Raw genomic sequence first — 27,539 nt, 5'->3', positions numbered from 1 at the left:
AATATCTGACAATAAATAGAATGTAAATTTGCATTTCCTCTTTCCATTCTCCTGTTCCTATCATTCTTTGCCCTCTCTTGACTGGTGTGCCCCTTCCTACTCCAGTCTCCTACTCCACCAGTTGGCATCTTTAAAGCTGCCTCTGGAAGGATCTTTTCAAAAGTAGAGCTCCATCAATGCCATTTTTTTCTAGAAACCTTTTGTGATTCTTCCTTTCCTGGAATAAGGGTTCTGTGAGTCCAGGTGTGTGTCTGCCGCTGGAGTCCTTGGATGTCCGGGATAGCATCTCGCTTGTCTTTAAATTCTGAGTTCAGTGTCGTGAACATAGTGTTTAATAGCTTGTTACTGAACTAAATTGACCTTCTCTAAATGGAATGGAAACACCGTGCTTTCCATATCACATTTAAAGCTTTTGTTAGCAACCAGCTTGGTTTATGTCAATAACCGTCTCCCAGCCTAGGCATCAGGATATCTGGCTTCCGTAACCCATTATCAGGTTCTGTATAGTATGATGATGAGCAAAAACATACCCAGATCTAGGTCCTGATTTTTGCCTTCTACGGAACAATAGAAGGATATTTTCCATCAGGGCTTGTATGTCCATCCGTTAATTAATCTGACTGTTAAGGGTCATGCTAATTTCCCGAAGTAATGTGTTCTGTGGAGTTCACACCAGTTCCTTTGAAGACTCCTTGCTGGCTCCTTATAATTCAGAAGGGAGCGTTCTCAGGACCCGGAATATACACACATGCACATATCCCTTTTATAAACACAGACTTTCCTTCGGGATGTTGAGAAATCTTTTAAAGATCCAACTTTCAGAGTCAGTGCTGAAACTGCACAGTGATTGTCATAGGTTCTGTTCAGACACTGGAGAGCTATAAATAGATTTGATTTGCTTTCCCTTTTTAGATGCAAATTAAACTACTGTAAATTGAGTGTCTCCAAAGTCAGAGGTTTTTATTTACAGCAGTCCTTGGATCTTCATTGCAGCCTTGGTAGGCACATAACTGTTATTATCCCCACATTATACATTAAGGAACTTGGAATCAAATAAGTTTAATGACTTGTATTTAGAGTCATCCAGTCGTTCAAATAATGGTCATCAAAAAGAATTTTAGGTGCAGTCCAGCAGAGGGAAGCTTTCCAACCAGACAGTGCCTAAGGCTGTGCTGCTTTTTCTGAGATTTCTTAGATCTACCTTCAAGCAGCCCATTTGGATGATCTGTGGAGGCCTGTGGAAATAATTGGAAGAGTCTGCATGTTGAGTCTGAGCTGTAACCCTATAAGGGAAAATATGCAAGGACCTTGCTCGATTCGAGCACAGCTCCTTTGCTTCAGTGCCACACGAGTTCTGATTCCTTTAGGATCACGGAGTATTCTCACCCAGAGAGGGCCCCAAACAGGTGGTGATCAGCTTGCTCAAGAAAAGGAACTCGTCGGAATTAGTCTTTCACCACTAATTTTTGTATGTTCTGAGACCGTCGCATAAGACGTAGTTACTAAGTATGGGAGGACAATCCATGGCATCTTTCTCTGCAGTTTTCTCTTGAAAGCAGATCTCAGGAATGTTGTCTGTTACGGAGAACTGGAAACATGAAAGTGAATTAATTCACCAAACATATACTGAGTGTCGTGTTCTTGTTTCCACATCAGGCATCGTGCTTGACATTCTGGGCAGAGAGAGAAGTCACACAGTGGTTGCTGCCTTCCAGCTGTCTACTGGCTAGTGGAGGAGATAGACAAATTGGCCCATGGTTACAGCATAGCGGAAGAAATGCGGTGATGGTCGGAAGAGATGTGGTGATGGTCGGCCTGAGGTGGGGGTGACGCAGCTGAGTCTTGAAGAGTAGCACCTCCGTGAGACAGCCAGGTGAAGGAAGGTGTGGTAGTGATGTGTGTGAGGGACAAGGCAGGGGCACACAGGGGTAAGCAGACCAGGCAGAGAGCAGTGGCACGTGCAGAGGCCCTGGGGCAGAAGCAGGCGTGATGTTTGTGGGAAACTGAGGGATTGAGAAGGGCTGAAGTGTGTGACACATAAGCGGAGTGGAAAGAGACAATCTAGAAAATAAGCAGAGTCTAGGTTAATGAAGATTTTGATACAGGATCCGGAGAAGTCACTGAAAAGAATGTAGCGAACCAGGGTGATTTTTCTGAAAAGCAGGTTGGTCATGGTTTGGGAACTGTTTCTTTTTTTTTTTTTTTTTTTTTTGAGACGGAGTCTCCCTCTGCTGCCCAGGCTGGAGTGCAGTGGCCGGATCTCAGCCCACTGCAAGCTCCGCCTCCTGGGTGTACGCCATTCTCCTGCCTCAGCCTCCCGAGTAGCTGGGACTACAGGCGCCCACCACGTTGCCTGGCTAGTTTTTTGTATTTTTTAGTAGAGACGGAGTTTCACCGTGTTAGCCAGAGAGGGTCTCGATCTCCTGACCTCGTGATCCGCCCGTCTCGGCCTCCCAAAGTGCTGGGATTACAGGCTTGAGCCACCGCGCCCGGCCTGGGAACTGTTTCTTAATTGGAGCCTGAAATCTAGAGAGCGATGAGACGAGCTTTTGTGAAACAGTTCTCCAGCGTCCTGCCTTTGTCAAAGAAAGGTCTAACCATTGACCCAGTCTCTCCTCTGGAAGGAGTCAGTGTAAAGCACAGAGGTGTGGTGGGCCAAGAAGTTTGGGGAATGCACCGTGTGTATGAGTTCGGTGCTAGGCAGGGTGGGGGATACGAGTCCGTAATCCATGCTTGTCATTCTCCAGGAGCTCATACTTTGTGTAGGCACATTGATCTGTCTTTTCTTTTTACATCTGATTTTGAGTCAGAATTAGAAAATCTTTTTCCACACCCAGGTTATAAAAGGATTCATCTGCTTCTTCCAGAACTTGAGTTGTTTCATTTTTTTCTGTTTCGATTCTCAAATATCTTTAGAGTTGTTCTGGTGTATGGTGTATGTAAGGTAAGTATTGAGTTTCATCTTTTCTTTTTCGCAAATAGTTACCAGTTGTCCCAACCCCAGTTATTAAGATGACCATTTTTCTTATATTTCTGTGTGTATTTGGGTCTATTACTGGACTTTTTATTCTGTTCTATGGGATCTGACCAGGAATGTAAATATGTTAGTATCAAATTGTTTTAATGATGAGACTTTATATTATTTTTAAATAGTTGTCAGTGCTGGTTATTCTCTCTTCATTGTTCTTAGACATCTCTGCATTCTTATTTTTTCCATATGAAATTTAGAATCAATTTGTTTAGTTCCAGAAACAAAACAAAACAAAATTTGTTGGCATATGGGTTAGACCTATCTTGCATTCCTATAGAGAAATAGCTGAACTTGGGTAATTTCTAAAGAAAAGAGGTTTAATTGGCTCATAGTTCTGCAGTCTTTACAAGTATTGTGCCAACATTTGCTCAACTTTTGGGAAGGCCTCAGGAAGCTTCCAATCGTGGTGGAAGGTGAAGGCGGAGCAGGCGTCTCACATGACAGAGCCAGAGCTAGAGAGGGAGTGGGGGAGGTGCCCCACACTTAACCAGATCTCCTGAGTGGAACCCACTCACTATTGCAGGGACAGCACCAAGCCATGAGGGATCCGCCCCCATGACCCAGCACCTCCCACCAGGCCCCACCCCCAACACGGCGGGGGTGGGGTTACATCTCAACATGAGATTTGGAGGGGACATCCCAACGATTTCAGTATATTATTGCTTTTGTCCTAAATGTATTTGTTAACTTGGGGAGCATTGACATCTTTTTGATGTTAAATTTTTCCTGTCCAAAGGCAAGGGGACATCTTTGGATTTCACATTTACTTCTTCATCTTTCAATCAAGTTTTCAGTTTTCCCTGTGTAAGTTTTGCACATTTCTTGCTAAATTATTTAAAGTAGTTTACTTTTTTATTGTTTTATAAATGGGTGCTAGTCTTCCATGATGTTTTCTAGCTATTTATTGTTTGATATAAAATAAGCATGCAGAAAGCTATAGTTTTCATATCTCCTGCTTTGCCAAGTTTACTTTCACATCAGCTGCCAATAGAAATAATTTTTTTTTAAGTTTCTAATTGTTTTCTCTTTTCTTACTGTTTTGACTAACACTTCTCCTACAGTGTTAAAAGTAGTGGAGGAAATGGGCCTCTTTGACTTGTTTCTGACCCTACTGGGAATTCTTGAAGTGTTTCCTGATTAAATAAGATGCTGTTTTTTTTGTGTTTGGGTGTTTTAATCTTAGTACATGTATTTTATCAAGTTAAGTGCCTATCAATTCCAAGTGTATTGACTTAAACATATCAGGAATGATTATTAAATTTTGTTGAAGGCTTTTTCATGACCTGTGGAACAATTGCATTATTTTCTCATTATATGTATTAATATGGTGAATATATCAGTAGATTTTCCTTCTGTCTTTCCTCCTTCTCTTTTTTTTTTTTTTTGAGATAGGGTCTCACTCTGTTGTCCAGGCTGGAGTGCAGTGATGTGATCATGGCTCACTGTACCTCAACCTCCCTGGGCTCAGGTGATCCTCCCACCTCAGCCTCCTAAGTAGCTGAGACTACAAGTGTAGGCCATCACGTCTGGCTAATTTTTGTAATTTTTGTAGAGATGGAGTTTTACCATGTTGTCCAGGCTGGTCTCAAACTCCCTGGCTCAAGCAATCTGCCTGACTAGGCCTCCCAGAGTGCTGGGATTACAGGTGTGAGTCACTGCGCCTGGCCTGTTAGTAGATTTTCTAGTATTGAATCACCTTTGCATTTCTTTTTGAGATGGAGTCTCACTGTGTCACCAGGCTGGAATGCAGTGGCTCTATCTCGGCTCATTGCAGCCTCCGCCTCCCAAGTTCAAGCGATTCTCCTGCCTCAGACTCCTGAGTAGTTGGGATTACAAGCACGTGCCACTGTGCCCAGCTAATTTTTGTATTTTTAGTAGAGATGGGGTTTTGCCATGTTGGCCAGGATGGTCTTGATCTCCTGACCTCGTGATCCACCTGCCTCAGCCTCTGAAAGTGCTGAGATGACAGGCGTGAGCCACCACGCCTGGCTTGCATTTCTAGAGTGAATCTTATTTGCTAAGGGCATGGTATTAATGTGTTGGCTTCTGTCTGCTAGTATTTTATTTAGGATATTTGCACTGATATAAGAAAAGTGGTCTTTGTTTTTCTTTTTTGTGCTATCTCTATTCGGTTTAGATTTCACATTTATATTTGCTTCAAAAAAAAGAAAGAATGTGGTTATTTTCTATGTATTTTATCCTCTGGAACAATTTATGCAGTAGCCTTGGGGTTTAAGGTTTGGTAGAATCCCCCTGTAAAACTACCTGGGTCTGGTGTTTTTTTTTGTTTTTTTTGTTTTTTTGTGAGGGTAATTCTGGTAAATTATTTTTTTCTTACGAAATTTCTTATGAAATTAATTACCTGTTTAACCTAGTTTCAAGCGTATCTGCATCGAGCTGCACAGAAGAGTCTGTCATGACTTTTCTTGTGGAAGGTGTGGGACTTACTTTAGGACTTCATAGTTACATAGTTTTAGAGGACAGGAGGTATGGGGTCGTGTTTATTGACTGCATTCGTGGATCCTGTGTCTTAAAGTGAAGTTCTAACAAGATGAACATGTGCTAATAATGACGGTCGTAGTTACCACTGATGAAATGCTTGGCTATGCATGCGTGTTAGCTCATTTAGTCCTCATGATGATACTGAGATATATAATATCCAGCTCGCTTTAAGGATAAGATAATTTGGGGGGGGACTACTTACCCAAGGTCACACAACTAGGAAGAATCAGCTGGGATGTGGATCCGGGTTTATGTGGTGACAGAGTCCAGGTTTCTTTTACTTTTTCTTTTTTTTTTTGAGATGGAGTCTCACTCTGTCACCCAGGCTGAAGTGCAGTGGCGTGATCTTGGCTCACTGCAGTCCACCACCCGGATTAAAGTGATTCTCCTGCCTCGGCCTCGCGAGTAGCTGGGACTACAGGTGTGTGCCACCACGCCCGGCTAATTTTTGTATTTTTGATAGAGATGGAGTTTCGCCATCTTAGCCAGGCTGGTCTCAAACTCCTGACCTCAGGTGATCTGCCCACCTCGGCCTCCCAAAGTATCAGGATTACAGGTGCGAGCCACCGTGCCTGGCCCAGAATCCGGGTTTCTAAGGAGCCGTGGAGGATGAGGGCCAAATGAGTGGCGTTGGCAGGGACAGAATGATCAGGGATGGCTTCACCAAGAGATGGGATGTGAGCTGTGCTCATTGGCATTGGCAGAATTCAGAGGGGTGAGGGGAGGTCAGGGAGGTGATGCCATGTGGAGGTGCCTGGCCGGAGAGGTAGCCTTGACTCAAGTGGAGGGCACTGTCAGAGGGCCACCCCGTGAGGGCCAGCAGGTTGGAGTGCTGGGGGATGAGTGGTGTAGACTAGACAGGGGAGCGGGGACATAGAGAGGGCGCAGGAAAATTGGGAAAATGCAGATACTGTTCCCACCCCCCAGTTTAGATTAGATAATGGGGAGTTGCCTAGGTCTAGGTCCTGGGAGTTTCTGTAGTGGGTTAGGAATTTGAACAGAAGAACCATATGGGAAGGATCACAGATAAAAATAGAAAGAAAATAAAAAGGCCACCGGCAGCTGTCTTGGTTGTAGCAGGGCCCTTGAGTGTAATTCAGGATGCAAACAGCAGTAGGTGTTCTGCACATCAGCGAAGTGTGGAGCCTGCGGGGCATATGGATGTGGCAGCCTCTGCAGAGCCTGTCGCCCGTGGCCACTTTCCCCGCGTTTCTCAGATGCAGCAGGAAGTGATGGGTGATTAAGAGTGTTTTCTCAGAGCCAGTAACAGCAGACATTTCCTTCTCGGGTTTGTAGGAGAGCAGAGACAGAGGGTGCTTTAGGCTCCTCACTCTTGCAGTTCCTATGTGAGGAAGACAGATCCGCGAACAGCAAGGAACCCTTTGACTGGTGGTCTGGTCACCCCATTCCCGACTCTTACCCCTTTACCAATGCTTTGTGACTTCAGGCCACCTTTCTTCTCTGGGCCTCAGTTACTGCACTTGTGAAATAAAGGCATTTGGGGCCAGGTGTGGTGGCTCACACCTGTAATCCCAGCACTTTGGGGAGGCCTAGGTGGGCGGATCATCAGGTCAGGAGTTCCAGACCAGCCTGACCAACATGGAGAAACCCCATCTCTACTAAAAATACAAAAATTAGCCGGGTGTGGTGGCAGGTGCCTGTAATCTCAGCTACTCAGGAGGCTGAGACAGGAGAATCGATTGAACCCGGGAGGCGGAGGTTGCAGTGAGCCGAGATTGTGCCACTCACTCCAGCCTGGGAGACAGAGTGAAACTCCGTCCCCCCACTACCCAAAAAAAAAAAAAAAAAAGGCATTTGGGCCCCAGGGTCCCTCCTAGTTTTCAAATCCATGATTGAGTCATGAAGGTAAATAAAGAAAATTCCTTTAAAGTAGTTTTGGTTCCCACAAACCATAAGCCGTGTCTTTGATTTTGTTGAAATAAATGAACTCACTGCCCAGCCTGAGCCAGAGATTTGCTGTAAATAGTGAAGGGATTGGTTAACGCAGGAAGTGTGTTTGCTTTGTTGGATTCTTTGTCTCCTGGGATGTCTAGTTCTACTTCTTGTTTCCCTTGCTTACTTAGGGTTGTGGGATACACTACTTGAGTGAGAGAAAGCAGAAAGGCTGGGCGGCGGGGCGCACGCCCGGAATCCCAGCACTTTGGGAGGCCGAGGCAGGCGGATCAATTTAGCCCAGGAGTTCAAGACCAGTCTGGCAAATAGTGAGACCCTGTCTCTACCAAAAATTTAAAAAATTAGCTGGGCGTGGTGGTGCGTGCCTGCAGTCCCAGCTGTTTGGGAGGGAGAGGGTGATACGTGATCACATCACTGTACTCCAGGCTGGGCAACAGAGAGGACCCTGTCTCACAAAAGAAGAAAAAAAAAAGAATAAAAGGGAAAAAAGCAAGCAAGCAGAGATGATTAATTACTCCAAAGAGGGCTTTTGCTAGGAAGAAGGGAGTTTTGCTTTTCAAATGCATAAAATATATCCAGAAATGCCTCCAGGTAATTTTGCCGTTGCTTTGGGAATGCTAAATTCTGTGGTGAGATCTTTTGTTTGGTGTGGGTGTTTGGGGAAAAACATTTCTTTTCTGGAATTCAGTGATTGATTCCTGTGTCCATGATGCCAGTCTTTGTTCGGTGACCTCGCCATTCTGTCCACAACAGGACAGCAGGTGTCAGGGCTGGGGTGTGGAACGGAGGAGGTGGTTTAAGTGTAGATATGGCTCTTGTTAGCTTGCTGCCTTGGGGCAGCCACATCACCTCTCTTCATTTGATTCCTACCGTCTGTAATATCTCAACGATGATAAGATTGTGAGGCTCAGCTGAGATAAAATGCAGACAGTTATTTTGGATGTTGGAATGTGACTGCTTATTGTCCTTGTGCAGAACCCTCTGGCCAGTCTCTGGGCTGTGTAGATGGGAGAGTTGAGTGGGCTGGGCCCTTGCTTCAGTCTTTCCAGTTCCCTGAGCCTCAGTTTCTCCTCAGTACATTGAGGAAGTTGGGTGAACTATCTACAGCTGTTCTTCCAATTCAGAGATTTCATTTTTTAATGTAAGAACTCTTAGTAAAATAATCGTGTCAAACACCATTCGAGTAATGACCTTGAGGGATATACCGGCTGTAGCTCTCCTGTCCTGTGTGGTGGGAGATAGGTTATTTGAATGTAACCTATGAGGGATGTAACCTAAGAGGCATTAGGAGCTTCTTCCACTGAGAGCAAAATTGAGAGAGTCAATGTTACGGTATAAAAAGTAGTGACAGCTGGTTCTGATTCCCATTCTAGCTCTTATTTTTAACTGTGTGACCTTAAGCAAAAATGTAACCTTTCTTAGTATCAATTTTTCCACTTGTAAAATGGTGAAAACAGTGTCTATCTTGAAAAGTTACTATGAAGATTAGTCAAGATATCTGTAAAGCACTTAGTCTGTTGCCTGGTACACGGTCAGTACTTAACGGTAGCCAGAGTTTTCTATTAAACATGGGTAAGGAGCTTCAGAGGCCACGGTACTTTCTAGGGGAAAATAGGAGAGCCTGTATTGTAAAGGGAGATTTGGCTGGAGGCCCTGGAGGAAAACAAGGGCATGTGCTGTACTTGATCTTGGAGAAGCAGCTCCTCCTCTTGAGGGAAGGTTAGAGCCTGTGTCGGGCAGTAGAAGGTGGATGGTGAAGATAAGTCTGGGGTGGCATAAGGGGAAGGCCACTCTCGGAGTACATCCATGGAAACTGGATCCGAATGCCTGGACTCTTGGATCTTCCAGAGAGCACAGCTGGTAAGCAACAGCAATAGCTCTGGAGGGCGGAGAGGAGACGTGGGTGTCCTACACCTGCTGCGTGTCCACAGACCGGAGTCGTACGATGCCACCCCCTGCTCAGGCACACATATTTCACCAGACCTTTATTTATAGGAAAATCTCCAGAGTGTGTGTTGGTTATTACCCTTAGATCTTAAGGGGAAAGACATATTTGTATTAACAGTTTAAAATGGAGAATTGGTTGTAAGAATTTCTTCCTCTCTTGCTTTGGTGCCGGAGTGAGCTTTTGGTACGCCATGCCCACCAGACATGCGTGTTTGTGCTCACTGCCTCCATGTATGTCTTCTGAGCACTTGGTTTATGTTGAACATTGTCAGGCACCGGCACAGATACAGAGACGCACCAGGAGCTGCACCTGCGTCCTGGGAACTGGTGATGTGGGGCAGCCGGGCAGCTCAACAAAGAATTGTGCTACTCTCTAAGGTTACCCTGTAGCCTGTGTTGACATTGCTTGTTCATTTTCCTAATTTTTTTGCGAACTAAATTTTATTTGGTCACACTATTGCTCTTTTTAAATACAAAATGGATATAACAGCTCACCAGACTAGGGTTATCTCTGAAAACCATCTGTGGAATTATTATTATGAAATGGTCAAAGCAGGACTTTTGGACTCAGGTTTGAGTTCAGATTTTTACTGTGTTATTGATGTTCTGGCTGTATGACTGTGAGCAGATTCTCAACTGGAGAGGCTCGGTGACCATAGGCAACCTTTCTGTGTCTGCTTCCTCACCCGCAACATGGGATTAATAACAGTACCTGCCTTCTAGCAATGTTGTGAAGAGCACATGAGTTCATGTATGTAACGGGCTTAGAACAGCGCCTGGCACTTGTAATTGCTATGTGAGGATTTGCTTAAAGAAAAGCGAACTCAGCCGGGCGCGGTGGCTCAAGCCTGTAATCCTAGCACTTTGGGAGGCCGAGACGGGCGGATCACGAGGTCAGGAGATCGAGACCATCCTGGCTAACACGGTGAAACCCCATCTCTACTAAAAAATACAAAAACGAGCCGGGCGAGGTGGTGGGCACCTGTAGTCCCAGCTACTCGGGAGGCTGAGGCAGGAGAATGGCGTAAACCCGGGAGGCAGAGCTTTCAGTGAGCTGAGATCCGGCCACTGCACTCCAGCCCAGGTGACAGAGCGAGACTCCGTCTCAAAAAAAAAAAAAAAAAAAAAAAAAAGAAAAGCGAACTAAAAGCTCACACTGGAGTTCTTATTCCTCTGCTGTAGATGCGGTGCAGTGCGTCTTCACTGTGTTCTTGTGAGAATCAAATGAGGTATCATATGTAGATGGCAGCTCAATGGCTTTCACAGGATCGGTTGTCAGAAAACGGTCATTCTCCTCCTCTAGAAGTCACTCATTCGAAAACCTTTGCATGCTTTCAGTGCACAATGTACTGCTAGGCTGCTGTCAGGTGTTTGGAGATAAACACAGGATGACACCTGCCTTTAACCAGTTGACTAGCTGCCTTAAGGGAAAAAAAACCCACAAAAACCCAAATAAACCTTAAGGTCACTAAGTATCCAGTAATCAGTGCAGCTGCTAAAAGAGGGATGGATTTTGGTAATTCAAGGAAGACTTCAGTGAGGGGGAGCCAACTGGGATGTTTAATTAGAGAAGGCTGAAGAAAGAGGGATGAGCATTAAGTATTTGGAAAAAGGCTGTCAAGTAAAAAATATGGTTTATTTAGTCTGTGAAGATCCCAAAAAGGAGGAGCTTTTCTAACAATTAGAACTCTGCTATGGGAGCATTTCGCTTCCTGAGGCTCAAGAGAGCTGTGTTTTGAGAATCTTTTGGTTACAGTTTCAGGTGAACAGAAAACCACCCAGATTAGCTTAACAACACAGTGAAATGAAAATTTATTAGAAGGATACAAATATTTCTTGGAATTCAAGTGCAGTCCAGTTTTCCGAGTAGCTAACAACGGGCCCGGGAAAGCCTCAGGAGCATGGTCGGTGTCTGAGATACTTTCTGCCTCGCGGGGCTGCCTGCCTCTGTGTGTGCCAGCTTCTGAGGGTGTCACCTCTGTTTGTTCGTCCTCCGGTGCTGGCTTCTGTCCTTTGCACCCGTGTACTTGCAGTTGCCCTGGTTGCTGCCTTTCTACATTTTCCGTTCAAGAGACCACCCCAACCAAATCCTATTTCTTAGTCTTGAGGCAAAAGATAGAGGAATGGAAGATGTGACTGACCAGCTTGGAACTGGACGGTCCAATTAACCATAACCTAGTAGTGGGAGGCGGTGTGCAGGGCCTTGCAGTATAGCAGCGGTTGCTGAGAGTCCCCCTTGTGGTTGAGGCTGCTGTTCTCAGAGGAGAGGATGGGCAGGTACCTTGGCCAGGGCCATGTCAAACTCCCAGGCTCTGGAGGGTTTTGCGCAGAGGCCTCATGGTCGCACTGTAGGGGGAGCTCGGGTTTTATTTAGGTGGCGGTTAGGATCGATGCATCCCTAGGTTCTCTTCCGATCTTTCCATGCTGTTGGGTGGAACCCAAGCGAAATCTCTTTCCTTTTTAAATTAAACATGCATAGCATACATTTTACCTTTTTAACCCTTCTTGAGTCTAAAATTTAGTGTCATTAGGTATATTCACCATCCATTTCCAGAACATTTTCATCATCCCAAACTGTTAACTCTGAACCCCATTAAATAATAACCCTACCTTCTCCCCACCACTAGCCCCTGGTAATCACTGCTCTACTTTCTGTCTCTATGAATCTGACTACTCTAAGTACTTCACGTAAGTAGACTCGTAATATTTGCCTCTTTTTGTCTATTTTAACGTAATATTTTCAAGGTTCGTTCGTGTTGCAGCATGTGTCTGAATTTTATTCCTTTTAGTGGATAAACCATATTTCATTGTATGTATATACCACATTTCATCTATCCATTCATTTGTTATTCATTTTCTACCTTTTGACTATTTTGAATAATGCTATCAGCCCCTCGTCCCACCCCCCCGCCCCCATTTTTTTTTGAGAGTCAGGGTCTCTGTCACCCAGGCTGGAGTGCATTGACTCAGTCCTGGCTCACTGCAACCTCGAACTCCTGGGCTCAAGTGATCTTCCTGCCTCAGCCTCTCAAAGTGCTGGGATTACAGGCGTGAGCCAACATGCCTGGTTCGTTTTTAAAGTATAGGTGAGATTGCTTAGAATCAAGAAACTGTTTGGTTAATGAAAAAGACCTTAATAAAAGGCGTACTTAGTCCTACTTCTTCATTTCATAGAAGGGAAAATTGCCTAGCTGGGAACAGTGAACTGCTGGTGCCACATCCACCTACTTTAAGCTTATTTACCATTTCTGTCCCCCTTACCTAAAATGATGAGAGTTTTGGTGGTAGACGGCAGCCTCAGTATGGATATTTAATCCTGAAGGATGTTACAGACTTACAGAATAGTGGATTTGGCTGCTCTCAAACTTTTTTGCTTAGGTTTTTTGCATGAATCATTTTCATTATGCTTTTGTCGGTTGAGATGCATGACCTGTATGACTGACAATAGCTAAGTGATGAATACATGAATGAGGAGCTTAAAGTCATTGCCTACTTCAGCACATCTCAAACTTTTTGGTCTCAAAATATATTTTGAAGACCTTAAAGACCTATCTGTAGGTACTTACCATACTAGAATTAAAATTGGCAAATTTTAAGATATTTATTCATTTAAAATATCAATAAACCTATTATATTAGCATAAATAATATATATTTATGAAAAGTAACTGCATTTACCAAAACACGATAATTAGAAGAGTAGCATTGTTTTAGACTTTTGCAAGTATCTTTAGTATCTGGCTTAGAAGATAGCCGATTCTCATATTTACTTCTTCACTCAGACTGTGTGAGATATTATGGTGGAAGTACATGAAGAAAATCTGGGTTGGGCGCTGTGGCTCACGCCTGTATTCTCAGCACTTTGGGAGGCTGAGGCGGGTAAATCACGAGGTCAGGAGATCGAGACCATCCTGGCTAAAAATACAAAAAAAAAAAAAAAAAAAAAAAGAAAAAAAAAATTAGCCAGGCGTGGTGGTGGGCGCCTGTAGTCCCAGCTGCTCAGGAGGCTGAGGCAGGAGATTGGCGTGAGCCCAGGAGGTAGAGCTCACAGTGAGCCAAGATCACACCACTGCACTCTAGCCTGGGTAACAGAGCGAGACTCTGTCTCAAAAAAAAAAAAAAAAAGGAAAAAAGAAGAAAATCTGACCTCCTACAGATAGGCAGTTGGAAAATTTTTCAGTAGCCTTTTTAGAAAATTATAGATGCCCTTCTTTGATATTACACCAAAACTTGACAAGTGGCAGTTTCCTAACGGTTAGTTGTGATGTGGCATCTGAAGCTATGCCATCCTCTGTTACATTAAAATATTTTAGTTTATTTTGCACTTTAGGTGGATCTTTTACCCATATATGATTTTGTAACATCATGGTTCACTGAGTTGTGCAGATCTTCCAAATAAATGTCAGCATTACATTATGCAATATAAATCACACTCCTTCATGTCACTGCTGATCTCGTTAGAAAAACCTCAAGTATGAGGAGGCAGTAAGCGCCTATGGGGTGGATACAAAGTTTCAAAAATTCTTTTTCCACTTGGAAGCTCAACTTCTATTCTTGGCCACAAGTGCTGTCAGTTGTTTACCTTCAAGTGATGAGCTCATATGTTCATTCTTGAGGACATGTCTGCCAGGTACTCAAGTCTCAGTCATTGCAGTTTGCAGTAAAGATAGTACTGAGTACAACAGGTGGCTTCGGGTGGCTTGGAACTCAAACACTCACAAGAATGATTTTTCTCTAGACGGCTGTGGGACTTCGTGTGCAGGAGGGCTTCATGTGTTCAGTGGGACGTTAAAGAGGTGCGTCTTGGCCGGTGCGGTGGCTCACGCTTGTAATTCCAGCACTTTGGGAGGCCGAGGCGGGTGGATCACGAGGTCAGGATATCAAGACCATGCTGGCTAGCACGGTGAAACCGCGTCTCTACTAAAAATACAAAAAATTAGCTGGGCGTGGTGGCAGGCGCCTGTAGTCCCAGCTACTTGGGAGGCTGAGGCAGGAGAATGGCGTGAACCCAGGAGGCAGACCTTGCAGTAAGCTAAGATTGCGCCAGTGCACTCCAGCCTGGGCGACAGAGCAAGACTCTGTCTCAGGGAGAAAAAAAAAAAAAAAAGGTGTGTCTTCAAAGGTTCAGATTTAAGAAAAGCGATGATTTTTTATTGCTTTGTCAAAGACGAAGGAGTTTTTTTTTTTTTTTTTTGAAAGGAGTCTTACTCTGTCTTCCAAGCTGGAGTGCAGTGGCGCGATCTCAGCTCACTGCAACCTCTGCCACCTGGGTTCAAGTGATTCTTGTGCCCCAACCTCCTGAGTAGCTGGGATTATAGGCACATGCCACCATGCCTGGCTCATTTTTGTATTTTTAGTAGACATGGCCGTGTTGGCCAGGGTGGTCTCGAACTCCTGACCTCAGGTGATCCGCCTGCCTGGGTCTCCCAAAGTGCTGGGATTACAGACGTGAGCCACTGCACCCAGCCCAAGTAGTTTTTTTTTTTTTTTTTTTTTAACAGAACAAAACTGTTATGGTGAATGATACCATGACCACTAGGATAATTTGGTGTCACTGCCTTGATTCGTGCCAAGATGCTAGCAGTTTTACCCTGGCATTTACACCATTAATACAGAAAAAGGTGAATAATGTCTTAGCATTCTGAAAATAGTTTGGGCCTTGCACCTTGGGCCTTGTGGGCTCCCTGAAAGGAGGGGTTTACATCCCCAGAGGCTAAGATCATCATCTGCAAACTGCTGACCTAAGCCAGTATTCCAGTCTTGCGGGTATCAGAGGAAAAATCAAGGCGACCATCATCCTAGAAGGAAAAGGCATGGTGGGAAGTCAGCACCTGAACTTGTATTTACACCGGCCTGGGCATCTGGCGTGCTTTGTACTAACTGCATAAACATGCTCGCAGTCGTCCTGGGCTGGAGCCAGCTTTACAAAAGCAGACCTGGGTGTTGAGTTTCTGAAGCCATGCCCTACTGGTTATTAGAAAACTCTTTGGCATTTTAAACTCCCTTCTCCTTGACATTGAAATTTAATATCATGAAATTGACACCAAATGATGATGTCAGGCCTTTGGTTTGTGACACCATCTGTTGGCAGCCTGGCTTTGGAGCTTCTCCCAGTTGAATTTTGCTGCCTTAAAGCAGAAGGGAAGGCGTAGTACATTTGTTAAGAAGGAGATGCTTGAATCTTTTAGTGGACCTGCTTTCAGCAAACTTGTCTTTTAGGTCAGAATACTATATCCAGTGATCAAGCTAAACATGAAATGCTTCGAGTAGGACTCAGCATTCGTACTTAGATATTTACAAATCACTGGGTCTAATAATACCCTTCTTCTCTTTTGTTGTCAGCGATGGAAGAGTTAATAGTTGAACTTCGTCTCTTTCTTGAACTCCTGGACCATGAATATCTAACCTCAACTGTCAGGGAGAAAAAGGCAGTGATAACCAACATTCTGCTGAGGATACAGTCATCCAAAGGTGAGTCTCATTCTGACGCCTGCTTTTTCTTCTTACAGTGTCTTGGCTTCTAAACCGTCTTTAATTTTACTATCTTTCTAAAATATATTTATTTGTTCTTTAACTTACAAACTTATTTATTCATCAAGTTTTCATTGAGGGTTTACACTTGTGCCAAGTTCTCTGTTGGCCTCAATGTGTAGAAAGATGAAGCTTTGAAGGAGCTAATGGAATCGTGTGTTGGGAGTCCCCGGGGCAACCCCAGTGTTTGGAGATTACCTGGAAGGACTCACCAGACAGGTGGTTCTTTCTCATGTGCAGGATGCACTGCAGCCGTAGTGAGGATGCACAGCCCGACTGGCAGGTCGGAAGGGAGAAGACACAGGCGGAACGTGCAGGAACCTATAGGCCAGCTTCTGTGCACTCTGTCCCTCCCATGAGGGTCACACAGAGCACACTCTCTCCTCAGCAATAAAAACACAGCAAGCTCTGAGTGACGTTTTTGTTCAGGCTTGTCAGAGACTCAGTGCCCAGGGTTTTTACTTGGGTCTGGTCCTCTAGGCACACACCAGAATTCTAGGACAGGCAGGCTTTCAGCACAACCGTGTTGTTTACATAAACGGTACAGGCACAGTGAACCACCCTTGTCCATCAGGGAATGGTGGGAGCACTTCTGAAATCCACGTTCCCAGAGGCCAGCCAGGGCCAGCCTTGCAAGCAGGCCCCTCTAGAGAGAGCAGCCTTGGACCTGCTGTGTTAACTCTTTCATGCACAGTGAGTAGGACAAAAAAACAGGCAATAAGAAAGCCTGCCAAGTACTGCTGTGGAGAGCCTCAGAGCCTCATGAGAGCACCTCAGAAGTGAGTCCACACCAGTTGAGTGAGAGACTGGGGCGTTGGAGGGTCCGAGGGGCAGTTCCTGGATGATGTGATGTGAGAATCTTGAGGACTCTGTGGAGATAATCTGCTGGATGAGATGGAGGATTTTTCTTTTCAACCTCTTTATTGAGATGTGATTCACAGGCCATGCACTTCACCATTTAAAGTGTACAATTCATTTATACTTTTATATGAATTCTCTTAGTATATGAAGCCATGTATGACACGATTAGATTTGCATTCTGGAAAGCTTACCTGGCCAGTCTGGAAGATGGGCTGAAGGATTTGGTAGCAGTTTGAACGTGGGTGGCTTGGGGAAACCTGGGTGGGCGATGGGGCCTGTTACCCAGATGAGAAAGCAGGATAGGGACCCTATTCTGAGGCAACATGAAATGTTAACCTTTTTTTTTTCTTTGAGACAGGGTCTCACTGTCACGCAGGCTGGAGTGCAGTGGTGTGATCACTGCTCACTGCAGCATTGACCTCCCAGGCTCAGGTGATCCTCCCACTGCAGCTTCCCTAGTAGCTGGGACTACATGTGTGCACACCACAACACCCAGCTAGGTTATTTGTGTAGCTGAGTGTTTGCCATGTTGTCCACGCTGGTCTTGAACTCCTGGGCTCAAGCAGTCTGCCCGCCTTGGCCTCCAAAAATGCTGGGATTACAGGCATGAGCCACTGCGCCTGGCCTGAAATGTTCACTTCTGAAGTAATTTTGTTACTTCCCTGCTCAGACTCTTTCATCTGTCAGCTGCCTCTGGTCACAATCAGACTCCTTTGGCTGTCCTGCAAGGTCCTTTGTCATAGGTGGTTGTGAGTATGAACTCCAAAGTTAAACTGGCTTTTTGATTCTGGCCCTACCTGTTACCAAACGTGCAACCTTTCACAGGTTACTTACGCTTTTTTTACTTTAGTTTCCTCCTTGTCGAAAAAAGTGCTAATGGTATTGACCTTATGGGATGTTGTGCGGATTGAATGAGATGGTATCAAATATTTCAAAACAGTGCCTGATGCATAGTGAATATGTCAGCTATTGATGACCGTTTGCTTTCCCCTGATTTCCTGTCCTCTCTTCCTCTGCCAAGTGAGCTCTGGCGCTGGTCTCTTCATGCTTCCTTCTTGATGAATCTCCTGATATTTTTCAATTCATGAATTGTTTCTTCAGCTCTTTAATTTGCTTTAGACCTATCTGTTGGTTTTGTGTATGCATGTGTCATTTATCCTTTTCCTTTCTTGCTTTTGTTTGTTTGTTTGTTTGCAGTTCTCTACCAAAGTTCTTTTCTCCATTGCAGCTCCCGGGGCTCAGACACTGGGTCTTTTTGTGTTTCAATTCCTGGCCTCTAGCGTAGTACTGAACCCATTATAGGTGGTCGTTGTTAAGTCAGTATTTTTACAGGCCTTTCCAAGCGAGTGTTAGGCATATAAAGAGTACTGTGCCCAAATTAAAACTTGTTTCTCCCTTTTTCCTGCCTGCACTGGTGTCGTGTTCATCACCTTTCCTAGTAGTTCGTTGTGGATGTGTTTGTCTTTCCAACTTGAATATGAGTGCCCAAGAGGTGTGAGCTTGTATCAATCATGTCTTCCATAAAGTATGGCTATTACAGTATCTGACTTTAAGAAGATACTTAATAAAAATTTATTGATTCCCAGGAAGGTGTCTATTCTGTTACTACATGGGTGAGTCCTGCCTGCCCTGAGCAGAAGTTGAGAAGAGAGCAGCTTTCCTTTTGAGACGCAGCACGTCGCTGAGGAGCATGTCCCCCATTTCCATCTATGAGTGCTTTCATTCGTTTCTTAGCTTCCCTTCCCCTTCCCCTTTCCTTTCCCCTTCCCTTTCCCCTTCCCCCTTCCCTTTCCCCTTCCCCTTTCCCTTTCCCCTTTCCCCCTTCCCCCCTTCCTCCCTTCCCCCTTTCCCCGCTTCCGCCTTTCCCCGCTTCCCCTGCTCTCCTCTTCTTTCCTCTCCTCTCCTCCCTTTTCTTTTTTCTTTTCTTTTCTTTCACTTTATTTAAGCTGTCGGTTCTTTACCTGTAAAATGGAGAATAATAATACCTAACCCTGCAAGACTGTTGTAAAGGATTAGAAAAAATAAATATTTGCAAAATGTTCAACACAGGGTTCAGGAACTGATAGATGCTAGTGATACCATTCTCATCCACTTTTGTGGTTCTGGTTAATTCTTACAGGTTTTGACGTGAAAGACCATGCTCAGAAGCAGGAGACCGCTAGCAGCCTGCCGGCCCCTCCTCAGATGCCCCTGCCGGAGATCCCTCAGCCCTGGCTGGTGAGTCAAGGCCCCGCCTTCTCAGCGCTCCTTGCTGGAGGCCTGGGGGTACTTACGGGCTCCAGGGGCCTGTGATGGAAGTCTAGTGTGGAAGAATGGAGCTCTTATTTTGCTCAAGGCACTCCTCTGAGTGTATTTCTAGGGCTGAGAAGCTGTTAGTGATAGCCAGTTGGTAGGCTAAGTGTAGCCTCCCCTTAGGAAGCTGGCATTTCTTTGCACTGCCTCACACCACCATAAATTATGTATAGCAGGAGCTACAAATCCATAGATATCTTATGTCAGATTAAGAAAAACAAATATGAGTGGATTTAACAGATAAAAGTATCTGTTAAAGTATTTAACAGATAAAAGTATCTGTCAAGACCTTGTGGACTTGACCCTCTTCTGAGTTAATTCTGAAGTTGAATACCTTATTCTGAAACTTTAATAGTCATTGTTAGACTTCTTCTGGGGTTAACCATGTTTTTTCCAAGAGAGAAAAATGTGTACATATTTCAGGAATGTGTACTTTAGTTTTATGCGTTCAAATTCAAGATTTGTTTTTTTTAAAAAAATCTGGCGACGCCCACAAATGCAAACTTTTATGTACCATTCAGCTTTTTCTATATTTGGCCGTTTCTAACTTGTTTACTCAGGGAATTCAGAGTGTCATTCAAAGTTAGGGCAAAATCAGTAGCAATTCTCATCCTGTGTTTGCTTTCAGTGTGAATCATCTGATGATCTCTCTGCCAGGATAGGAACGGTGGGAAGGCAGGGCTGTTTCTCGTTCACCTCCGCTCTGCCTGGGCCTGGCGCAGTGCTCAGGAGTCTTGGAGGGACTCAGGGATTCTCACTGCAGTGGGTACAGAGGGAAACGAGCACTTACGGAGTGCGTGCCACACACCACCGTGAATTACAACTCGTTAACTCCCACAACTCGGCCTGGAAGAACCCCTAACACTTCTTACCAGAGGAAGCATATGTACACCCATTTTTCAGAGAAGGAAGCTGAGGCTCAGTGAAGGTGTGTGGTTGACTTAACATCACAAAATAAGTAGAGAGGGCAGAGTTTGCAACATCTATTTCAAATTCATGCTTTTCTCAGCAATACCAGTTCAGAGGTGTGGCAGCAAATCAGATGCGAGCGTGCATCAGACAGGAGAAGACTCTTAGCATTGAGCCTGTCCACCGAAGCGGAGTCCAGGGAGGCCGCAGGCCACAGGGGCAGTTCAGGAGCAAGGCCACCTGCTTCCCACCCCCACGCTGCCTCAGACTTCTCGTATGATTTGGGGAGATTAATGTAACCTCTGTGCCTCAGGATTGTCCAGGAGATGGAAAGAGCAAATATATCTCAAGTGCTTAGGATTTATTTGTTTATTTATTTATTAGAGACAGAATCTCGCTCTGTCGCCCAGGCTGGAGTGCAGTGGCACATCTCGGCTCACTGCAAGCTCCGCCTCCCGGGTTCACGCCATTCTCCTGCCTCAGCCTCGCAAGTAGCTGGGACTACAGGCGTCCGCCACCATGACCAGCTAAGTTTTTATATTTTTAGTAGAGACGGGTTTTCACCGTGTTAGCCACTAGGGTCTCTATCTCCTGACCTCGTGATCCACCCGCCTTGGCCTCCCAAAGTGCTGGGATTACAGGTGTGAGCCACCGTACCCGGCCGCTTAGGATATATTTAAGTCCTGGACTCTAACCATTCCTCAGAGCAGGCTTTTCAAACTTTAGCCTTCAGCTAACCACCAGCCACCTTAAAATGCAGATTCTGGTTCACCAGGTGTGTATGGGACCTTTGATGCTGCTACTTTTCTCTTCCCTCCTCTCCCCTTTGCTACCCGCCTCCCCACTCCCATCCCCTCCCCCCTCCCCTCCCCTCCCCTCCCCTCCCTTTCCCTTTCCTCTTCTCTTCTCTCCTCCCCTCCCCTCCCCTCTTTCCTCTTTCCTCTGCAAGGTCTTACCCTGTCACCCAGGCTGGAGTGCAGTGGTGCATCCATAACTCACTGCAGCCTCAACATCTTGGACTCAAGCAATCCTCTCTCCTCAGCCTCCCAAGTAGCTGGGATTGCAGGTGTGAGCCACCATGCCCAGCCAAATGTTTAATTTTTTTTTTTTAATTGAAAAAGGGTCTCACTGTGTTACTGTCTTGAACTCTAGGCCTTCAGTGATCCTCCTGCCTTGGCCTCCCAAAATGCTAGGATTACAGGTGTGACCCACCCCACCTGGCCACATTTGCTGTTTTTACACATAATGTGATATTAAAGTCCAGAAATATGTAATTGTTAATTTAAAAGATGAAGAGCTAGATGGGAAATCAGTAGTTCTTCCATTTTCTGGCTTCATCTTCTGGTTTATTTTCATTTTTTCTTTGTGAGCTTGTCTGGAATCTCTGGCTCCCCTCTGATGGGTCTTATATTTCATCATCACATGTCATATTGGGAAAGATGTTCTGAGATGGAGCGGAAACTGAGCACAGTGAGAAGCAGCCGGGGCTGGGTGCGGTGGCTCATGCCTGTCATCCCAGCACTTTGGGAGGCCGAGGCGGGTGGATCGCCTGAGCTCAGGAGTTCAAGACTAGCCTGGGCAACACAGCAAAACTCCACCTCTACAAGAAATACAAAAATTCGCCGGGTGTGGTGGTGTGCAGCTGTGTGTGGTCCCAGCTACTTGGGAAGCTGAGGTGTGGAGGATCACTTGAGCCCAGGAGGTGGAGGTTGCCATAAGCCAAGATGATGCCACTGCACTCCAGCCTGGGAGACTGGGCGAGACTCCGTCTCAAACAAAAACCCATAGGCGTGGTGGCTCACACTTGTAATCCCAGCACTTTGGGAGGCCAAGGTGGGCGGATCACCTGAGGTCAGGAGTTCGAGACCAGCCTGGCCGCCATGGTGAAACCCCATCTCTACTAAAACCAAAAAATTAGCTGGACGTGGTGTTGGGTGTCTGTAGTCCCAACTACTTGGGAGGTTGAGGCAGGAGAATCGCTTGAAGCCAGAAGGCGGAGGTTGCATTGAGCCGAGATTGAGCCACTGCACTCCAGCCTGTGTAACAAGATGGAGACTCCATCTCAAAAAACAAAACAACACAAAACAAGACCACAAAACCAAAACAAAAGAAGCAGCTGGAAGAGTAGCAGTGGTCCTGTGACTGCCGTGGACTCTTCTCTAGTGCTGCTCCCTCCCACCTGCTGCGGACCAAACTGCATGTCCCTGACATGCCAGCTGGGGGGAGCGGAGGGATGCCAGTTTCAGATGAAGAGTTCTCATGACTGCTCAGCATTTTCTACCATTTTCAACCATCGAATGATCGATTTGTTTCTGTGTTGTCTTCTTCCAGTATAGTTTATTACTTATTCATTCATTCATCCTCTTTCTCCCTCTCTCATCCTCTCTCCTTGTCTCTTGCTCTCCCCTGGCCTGTGATCTGCTCCTACCTTTGGCAGGAAAATGGTTGTGGCAAACTAGCCTGGGTTAAGGTATTTATGAGGCCCTTCTGTTATAATCATAACTGGTCAATCCAAAATGTTGGTTAAGGTAAGAAAATTTAAAAAAGATATACATTACATGTGCTTTAAATATGTTAGGTTTAAATGAATGATTTAAATGTTGGAATTACAGGTGTGAGCTACCATACCCAGCCTAAATGAATCCTTTTTGAGTAACAGTTTGCTAGTGGGTAATTTCTCCCTCCTGGTGCTTAGTGCATGAGTATCAAGGTAATTTTTCCCTGGACACCTAAGCCATGCTTACTTGCTATAAAACCACTGTGTTTTGATATAGGGCCAAGGGCCACATTCTTTGGTGTATTGCTACTTATGGGGTTCTTTTTGTCTTTTCTGTGTAATCTATACATATGATTACATTGTTAGTAATTTCCAGTTTTTGTGACACAATCTGAGTGTGTAGAATCCCTAGAATTTTATGAATGTTGCCCTGTCTCTCTTTTTTTTTTTAATAGGTGATGTCCCCACATCTAATTGTATAGCTTTTTTAGGTTTTTTTGTTTAAGAGACAGGTCCTGACTTTGTTGTGCAGGCTGGAGTGCAGTGGCACAATCATAGCTCACTGAAGCCTTGAACTCCTGTGCTCAAGCCATCCTCCCGCCTAGGCCTCCCGAGGTGCTGGAATTACAGGCATGAGCCACTGTGCCCTGCCTAGTTTGTTTTGACTGAACCTTTCTGAAGCATCTCAGAATCATCAACTCGGCTTTTGCACTCATTTTTTTTCCATTGATTTATTATGTAACGGTCAAATTAAAGTAAATAATCATGGTAATAAGAATTTAAAGAACAAAGCTGACTCTTGGTAAAAACACAGCTGAACAGGTAGGACAGTTTTTGTAGGCACCCCAGAGAGGAGCCTGTTGCCACGAATGTTTAGCCCTTTAGGGATTTCAGGGTATTTTACAGAGGGAATAGAGAACAGCTGTCAACTCAGTGAGTCAAGGAGATAGCGCTTGGTTAAGATAGCTCGACTGTAGTTTTCTGATAGGTTTTTTTTTTTTTTTTTTTGAGACGGAGTCTCGCTCGCTCTGTCACCCAGGCTGGGGTGCAGTGGCTGGATCTCCGCTCACTGCAAGCTCCGCCTCCCCAGTTTACGCCATTCTCCTGCCTCAGCCTCCCGAGTAGCTGGGACTGCAGGCCCCTGCCACCTCGCCTGGCTAGTTTTTTTGTATTTTTTAGTAGAGACAGGGTTTCACTGTGTTAGCCAGGATGGTCTCGATCTCCTAACCTCGTGATCCGCCCGTCTCGGCCTCCCAAAGTGCTGGGATTACAGGCGTGAGCCACCACACCCGGCCCTCTGATAGTTTTTTTAAATCACTGCTACTCTTCCAGCTGAATTTGGGATTCAGCAAGTCAGCTAGTCACTGAGTATATTAAGTTTGCCTTTAGTGAATTGGCTTTGGGCCAGTTGGCAGTTTTGCTATTGGTGAATTGACTTTCAAGAGAATTTGCTTATTGTGGGGTTAAGATGGAATGGGTAGGCAGCTGTGCCAGGCAGAGAGTGTGCTGTAAATTAAAGCACAAGCCAGAAAAACAGCCAGGTATACTAGGAGCGTTGCAGGTAGCTCTGCCTTGCTGGATAATGGGATTTGGGCAGGAAATCCACACATGAGGCCAGATTTCTCTGCAGGGACTAAATTACAAAGGACCCGTGGGTTGTGATGAGAAGTTGGGGATGTATTGTGAAAGCAACAGTAGCCATTGAAGGGCTCTTTCATTGTATGATTTACTTTAGCTAGGTTCTATTTCCCATGCATTGAACCACGCGTGCACTTTATTTTTACCTCTTTTGTGGCATGAATTGAATATTGCCTTTTGTCATAGTGTTTCATAGTATAAACTCTTTAACAAATAAGGTTATCTTTTACCTTTTTATCCTTTTTAGTGCCTGGTAGTGCTTCGTACCTTTATTCAATAGTTAATAAAGCCTGAGGTGCCCCATGTGACATGGTGCTTCTTTCCACCTGGCTAATGTGTCTTTGGAAGTGCTTGCAGGAGAGTAGATGTGTGTGTAGTGTGAAAATCTTGAACATCTGAATCTTTGAAGTCACAAGTATGGGATGTAGCGTGTTTCACACTCTGCTTTATCTTCCTGGCTTTTTGGGGGGAGACTTGAATAGGCTAAAATATGTATCTATTCAAAAAACTGTTTGCGGGAAGCGCTGTGCTTTTCTTTTCTTTTCTTGCTTTTCTTTTCTTTTTTGAAACAGTCTCACTTTGTCGCCCAGGCTGGAGTGCAGTGGCGCGATCTGGGCTCACTGCAACCTCTGATTCCCTGGTTCATGCAATTTTCCCACCTCAGCCTCCCAAGTAGCTGGGACTACAGGCACGCACCACCCTGCCCAGCTAATGTTTTGTATTTTTAGTAGAGACAGGGTTTTCACCATGTTGCCTAGGCTGGTTTCAAACTCCTGGGCTCAGGCAGTCCACATGCCCTGGCCTCCCAAAGTGTTAGGATTACAGGCGTGAGCCATCGCTCCTGGCCTGTGCTTTTCAAAAGATTCTCGTCTTTGTTTCAAGGGAATGCTGTGCAGCTATCAGACTGATTGCATTTCATTTGCAGCAAGTGCTAAAAGAGCATTTGAAAAGGTGAGCCCCAGGTCCTGGGAAACAGATCCCATCTGTGCAGATGTTGGCTGCCTTCACCTACTGCCCAGCTCACAAGCAGCCGGGTTGCTAAAGGGGTCTAACTGGATAAGCGCCATTTCTGCTGCTCCCCCACCCTTCTTCAGCATAGCATATTGCGCCTAAACATAGGGGTATCTCAGATCTTCACGGCTCAGGAGAAAAAAGAGCAAGCTAGGCTCCTTTTGGGGCTATCAGGCAGTACATACAATTCTAGATCAAGGCATTTTCTGGATATATTTTCATTTGGTAAACAGCCTGAGGCTATATCATGTTTCAAGGGGTAGCAGGGAGCAACTTAATTCATTGGTATTTTAGGACCAGAGCTTATGTAAACGCAATACCTTTTTATGCCAGCAGATTATAGCGAAGTTTCCTTTTATTGTGGTAAAATACCCATAACATAACATTTACCATTTTAACCATTTTAAGTGTACAGTTCAATACAATTAAAATGACGGTTAAGTATCATGAACTACATTCACAGTATTGTGGAGCCATCACCACCATCCAGCTCCCTACTTTATCTCAAATGGAAACTCTGTCCTCCTTAAACACTAACTTCCCATTCTCCCCTCACCCCCTACCTCCTGCCCCTGGCATCCACCGTCTCTAGAGAACGGTGAAGTTTTTTGTTTGTTTTTTTGAGACAGGGTCTCATTCTGTTGCTCCAACTGGAGTGCAGTGGCATGATCACAGCTCACTGCAGCCTTGACCCCCAGGCTCAAGCCATCCTCTTACCTCAGCCTCCCTAGTAGCTGGGACTACAGAGGTACAGCATCACACCTGGCTCATTTTTGTATTTTTTTTTTTTTGTGGAGACGGGGTTTTGCCATGTTTCCCAGGCTAGTCTTGAACTCCTGGGCTTAAGTGATCCTCCCACCTCACCGTCCTGAGTAGCAGGGACTACAGATGTGAGCCACCACGCTCGACCTGAAACAGCGAAGTTTTGATACCAGGCGTTACCATCTTCCCATCGATGCATTTCGCCCTTTCTCAGGCACTTTCACAGCAACCTTGTTATCTCTGTTTGACAGATGTCATTATGAGGCTCTTTGAGATTATGTGACAAAGTTGGCTTTTTTACCAGTTGCAGAGTTGGGGCTAAAGCCCATGATTTAAAACAAGAAAATCATTCATTTTCCCGTGGCGTAAGATGGGACCCTTTGGTGGATGTGAGCCATCTTGTTTGCCTTTTCCACCCGTCTTTCAGGAATCTCGGAGTTTTGGCTCATGTATAATCCCAGTGGCATCTTTGTTTTCAATTCACTTTATGGCTGGATTCCACTCTATCCTGTTTCCGTCCCTGGTGGGCCGCCTCGCCTTCCATCTGGATGCCTGCCTGCTGGTGGAAAAGGGAGCGGAGATGACACGGCCCCACAGGGCTTTCATTCTTTGTCATGCATAAGTAAAAGGAGAGAAACTTGAAGAAAATATGTGAGACAATCTTCCCAGTGTTTACCCAAGCGCTGTGTGGAATGCAGACTTAACAGTGATCACAATGGATTGGGGTGTAATTTGGATAAAGACTTGCATTTTGCCAAGAAGAGTGTGTACTCTTAGTGTTAGGATTGAAATCATTTTTGCAGCATAAACTGTAAAATTTTATTATCCTCAGTTTCTCTCAGCGGCATGGATTCCTTCCTGCAGACGAGCAGCGGCACAGGAAGTTTAGATTTTGGCACGAATGCCGTAGGGTGCTGCTAAAATACTCACATCGGTTAGAAAAGGGTTTCGTCAATATGTGATAGAATTGGAACTTGAGCCCTGATTTTCTTATTTCAGATTGGCTGTTACTCTTAACAGATTTTAATCCCTTTTACCAGAAAAACAGAATCTGGAGGTGTCACTGTGTCTTTAAAATTAAAGTCAGAAAGGGATTCCAAATGCTAGGTGTGTGTATTTCTCAGCTAAGGTCAGCTCTTGTCACTTACTGGTGTTTTTCTGGAAAGGACTAAGCAACAGATCGGGGCAGGGGTAGGGAAGAAGGTGGGGAGCAGCAGAGGGCGGAGTGCCTGCCACGCGGCGGGTGAGGCGAGCGAGGCAAGCGCCAGTGGGAGGCGTGAAGGTGCTGGGTCTGCCTTGGGCGCGGGGAGGGAAGTCTTCCTAAGAAATGACGCCTCCGCTTGTGCTGTGTGATATGGGAGCAAAAGGTCTGGACCTGTGTCGTCTTGGTTGTTCGGTTCGTTGGTTCCTTCCTTACGTCTTGTCCGCTCGGCCCCGCGCGGGGTAGGTGCTGAGGCTGTAGCAGGGCCGCGCTGTTGTGCCGCAGCTTCCAGGTCAGCAGACTGACTTCTGTGGATGAGCATGTCCAGCGCCCGGAAGGGCCTTTAATCTCTTGAGCCTCGGTGTCCTCATCTGTGAAATCACAGTTGAGATGCTGACACCTGAGTGTTACTTTCTGAATGAGAGAAAATATGTATCGAGCATC

General features: G+C 45.3%; 1 protein-coding gene across 2 annotated transcripts in view; it reads left to right on the top strand.

Moving 5' to 3' along the window:
• Positions 1 to 1,808: 1,808 nt before the first annotated feature.
• Positions 1,809 to 27,539, top strand: part of AFAP1 (actin filament associated protein 1) — a 131,096-nt gene continuing 105,365 nt past the window's right edge. Inside the window, exons 1-3 of one of the 2 annotated variants that reach the window (XM_023206852.1) lie at positions 1,809 to 1,820; positions 15,736 to 15,864; positions 18,905 to 19,002. In XM_023206852.1, coding sequence (XP_023062620.1) covers positions 15,738 to 15,864; positions 18,905 to 19,002 — 225 coding nt within the window. In that variant the 5' untranslated portion in view covers positions 1,809 to 1,820; positions 15,736 to 15,737. Of the gene's footprint in view, positions 1,821 to 15,733; positions 15,865 to 18,904; positions 19,003 to 27,539 lie in introns of those variants that run through there. The other variant, XM_026455652.1, reaches the window with a different exon arrangement.

Source organism: Piliocolobus tephrosceles, chromosome 3 (genome assembly GCF_002776525.5).
Source record: "Piliocolobus tephrosceles isolate RC106 chromosome 3, ASM277652v3, whole genome shotgun sequence".
Classification (NCBI taxonomy): Eukaryota; Metazoa; Chordata; class Mammalia; order Primates; family Cercopithecidae; genus Piliocolobus; species Piliocolobus tephrosceles.
Note: the sequence above shows the minus strand (reverse complement) of the source record. Positions and strands in the feature narration are given on the sequence as shown.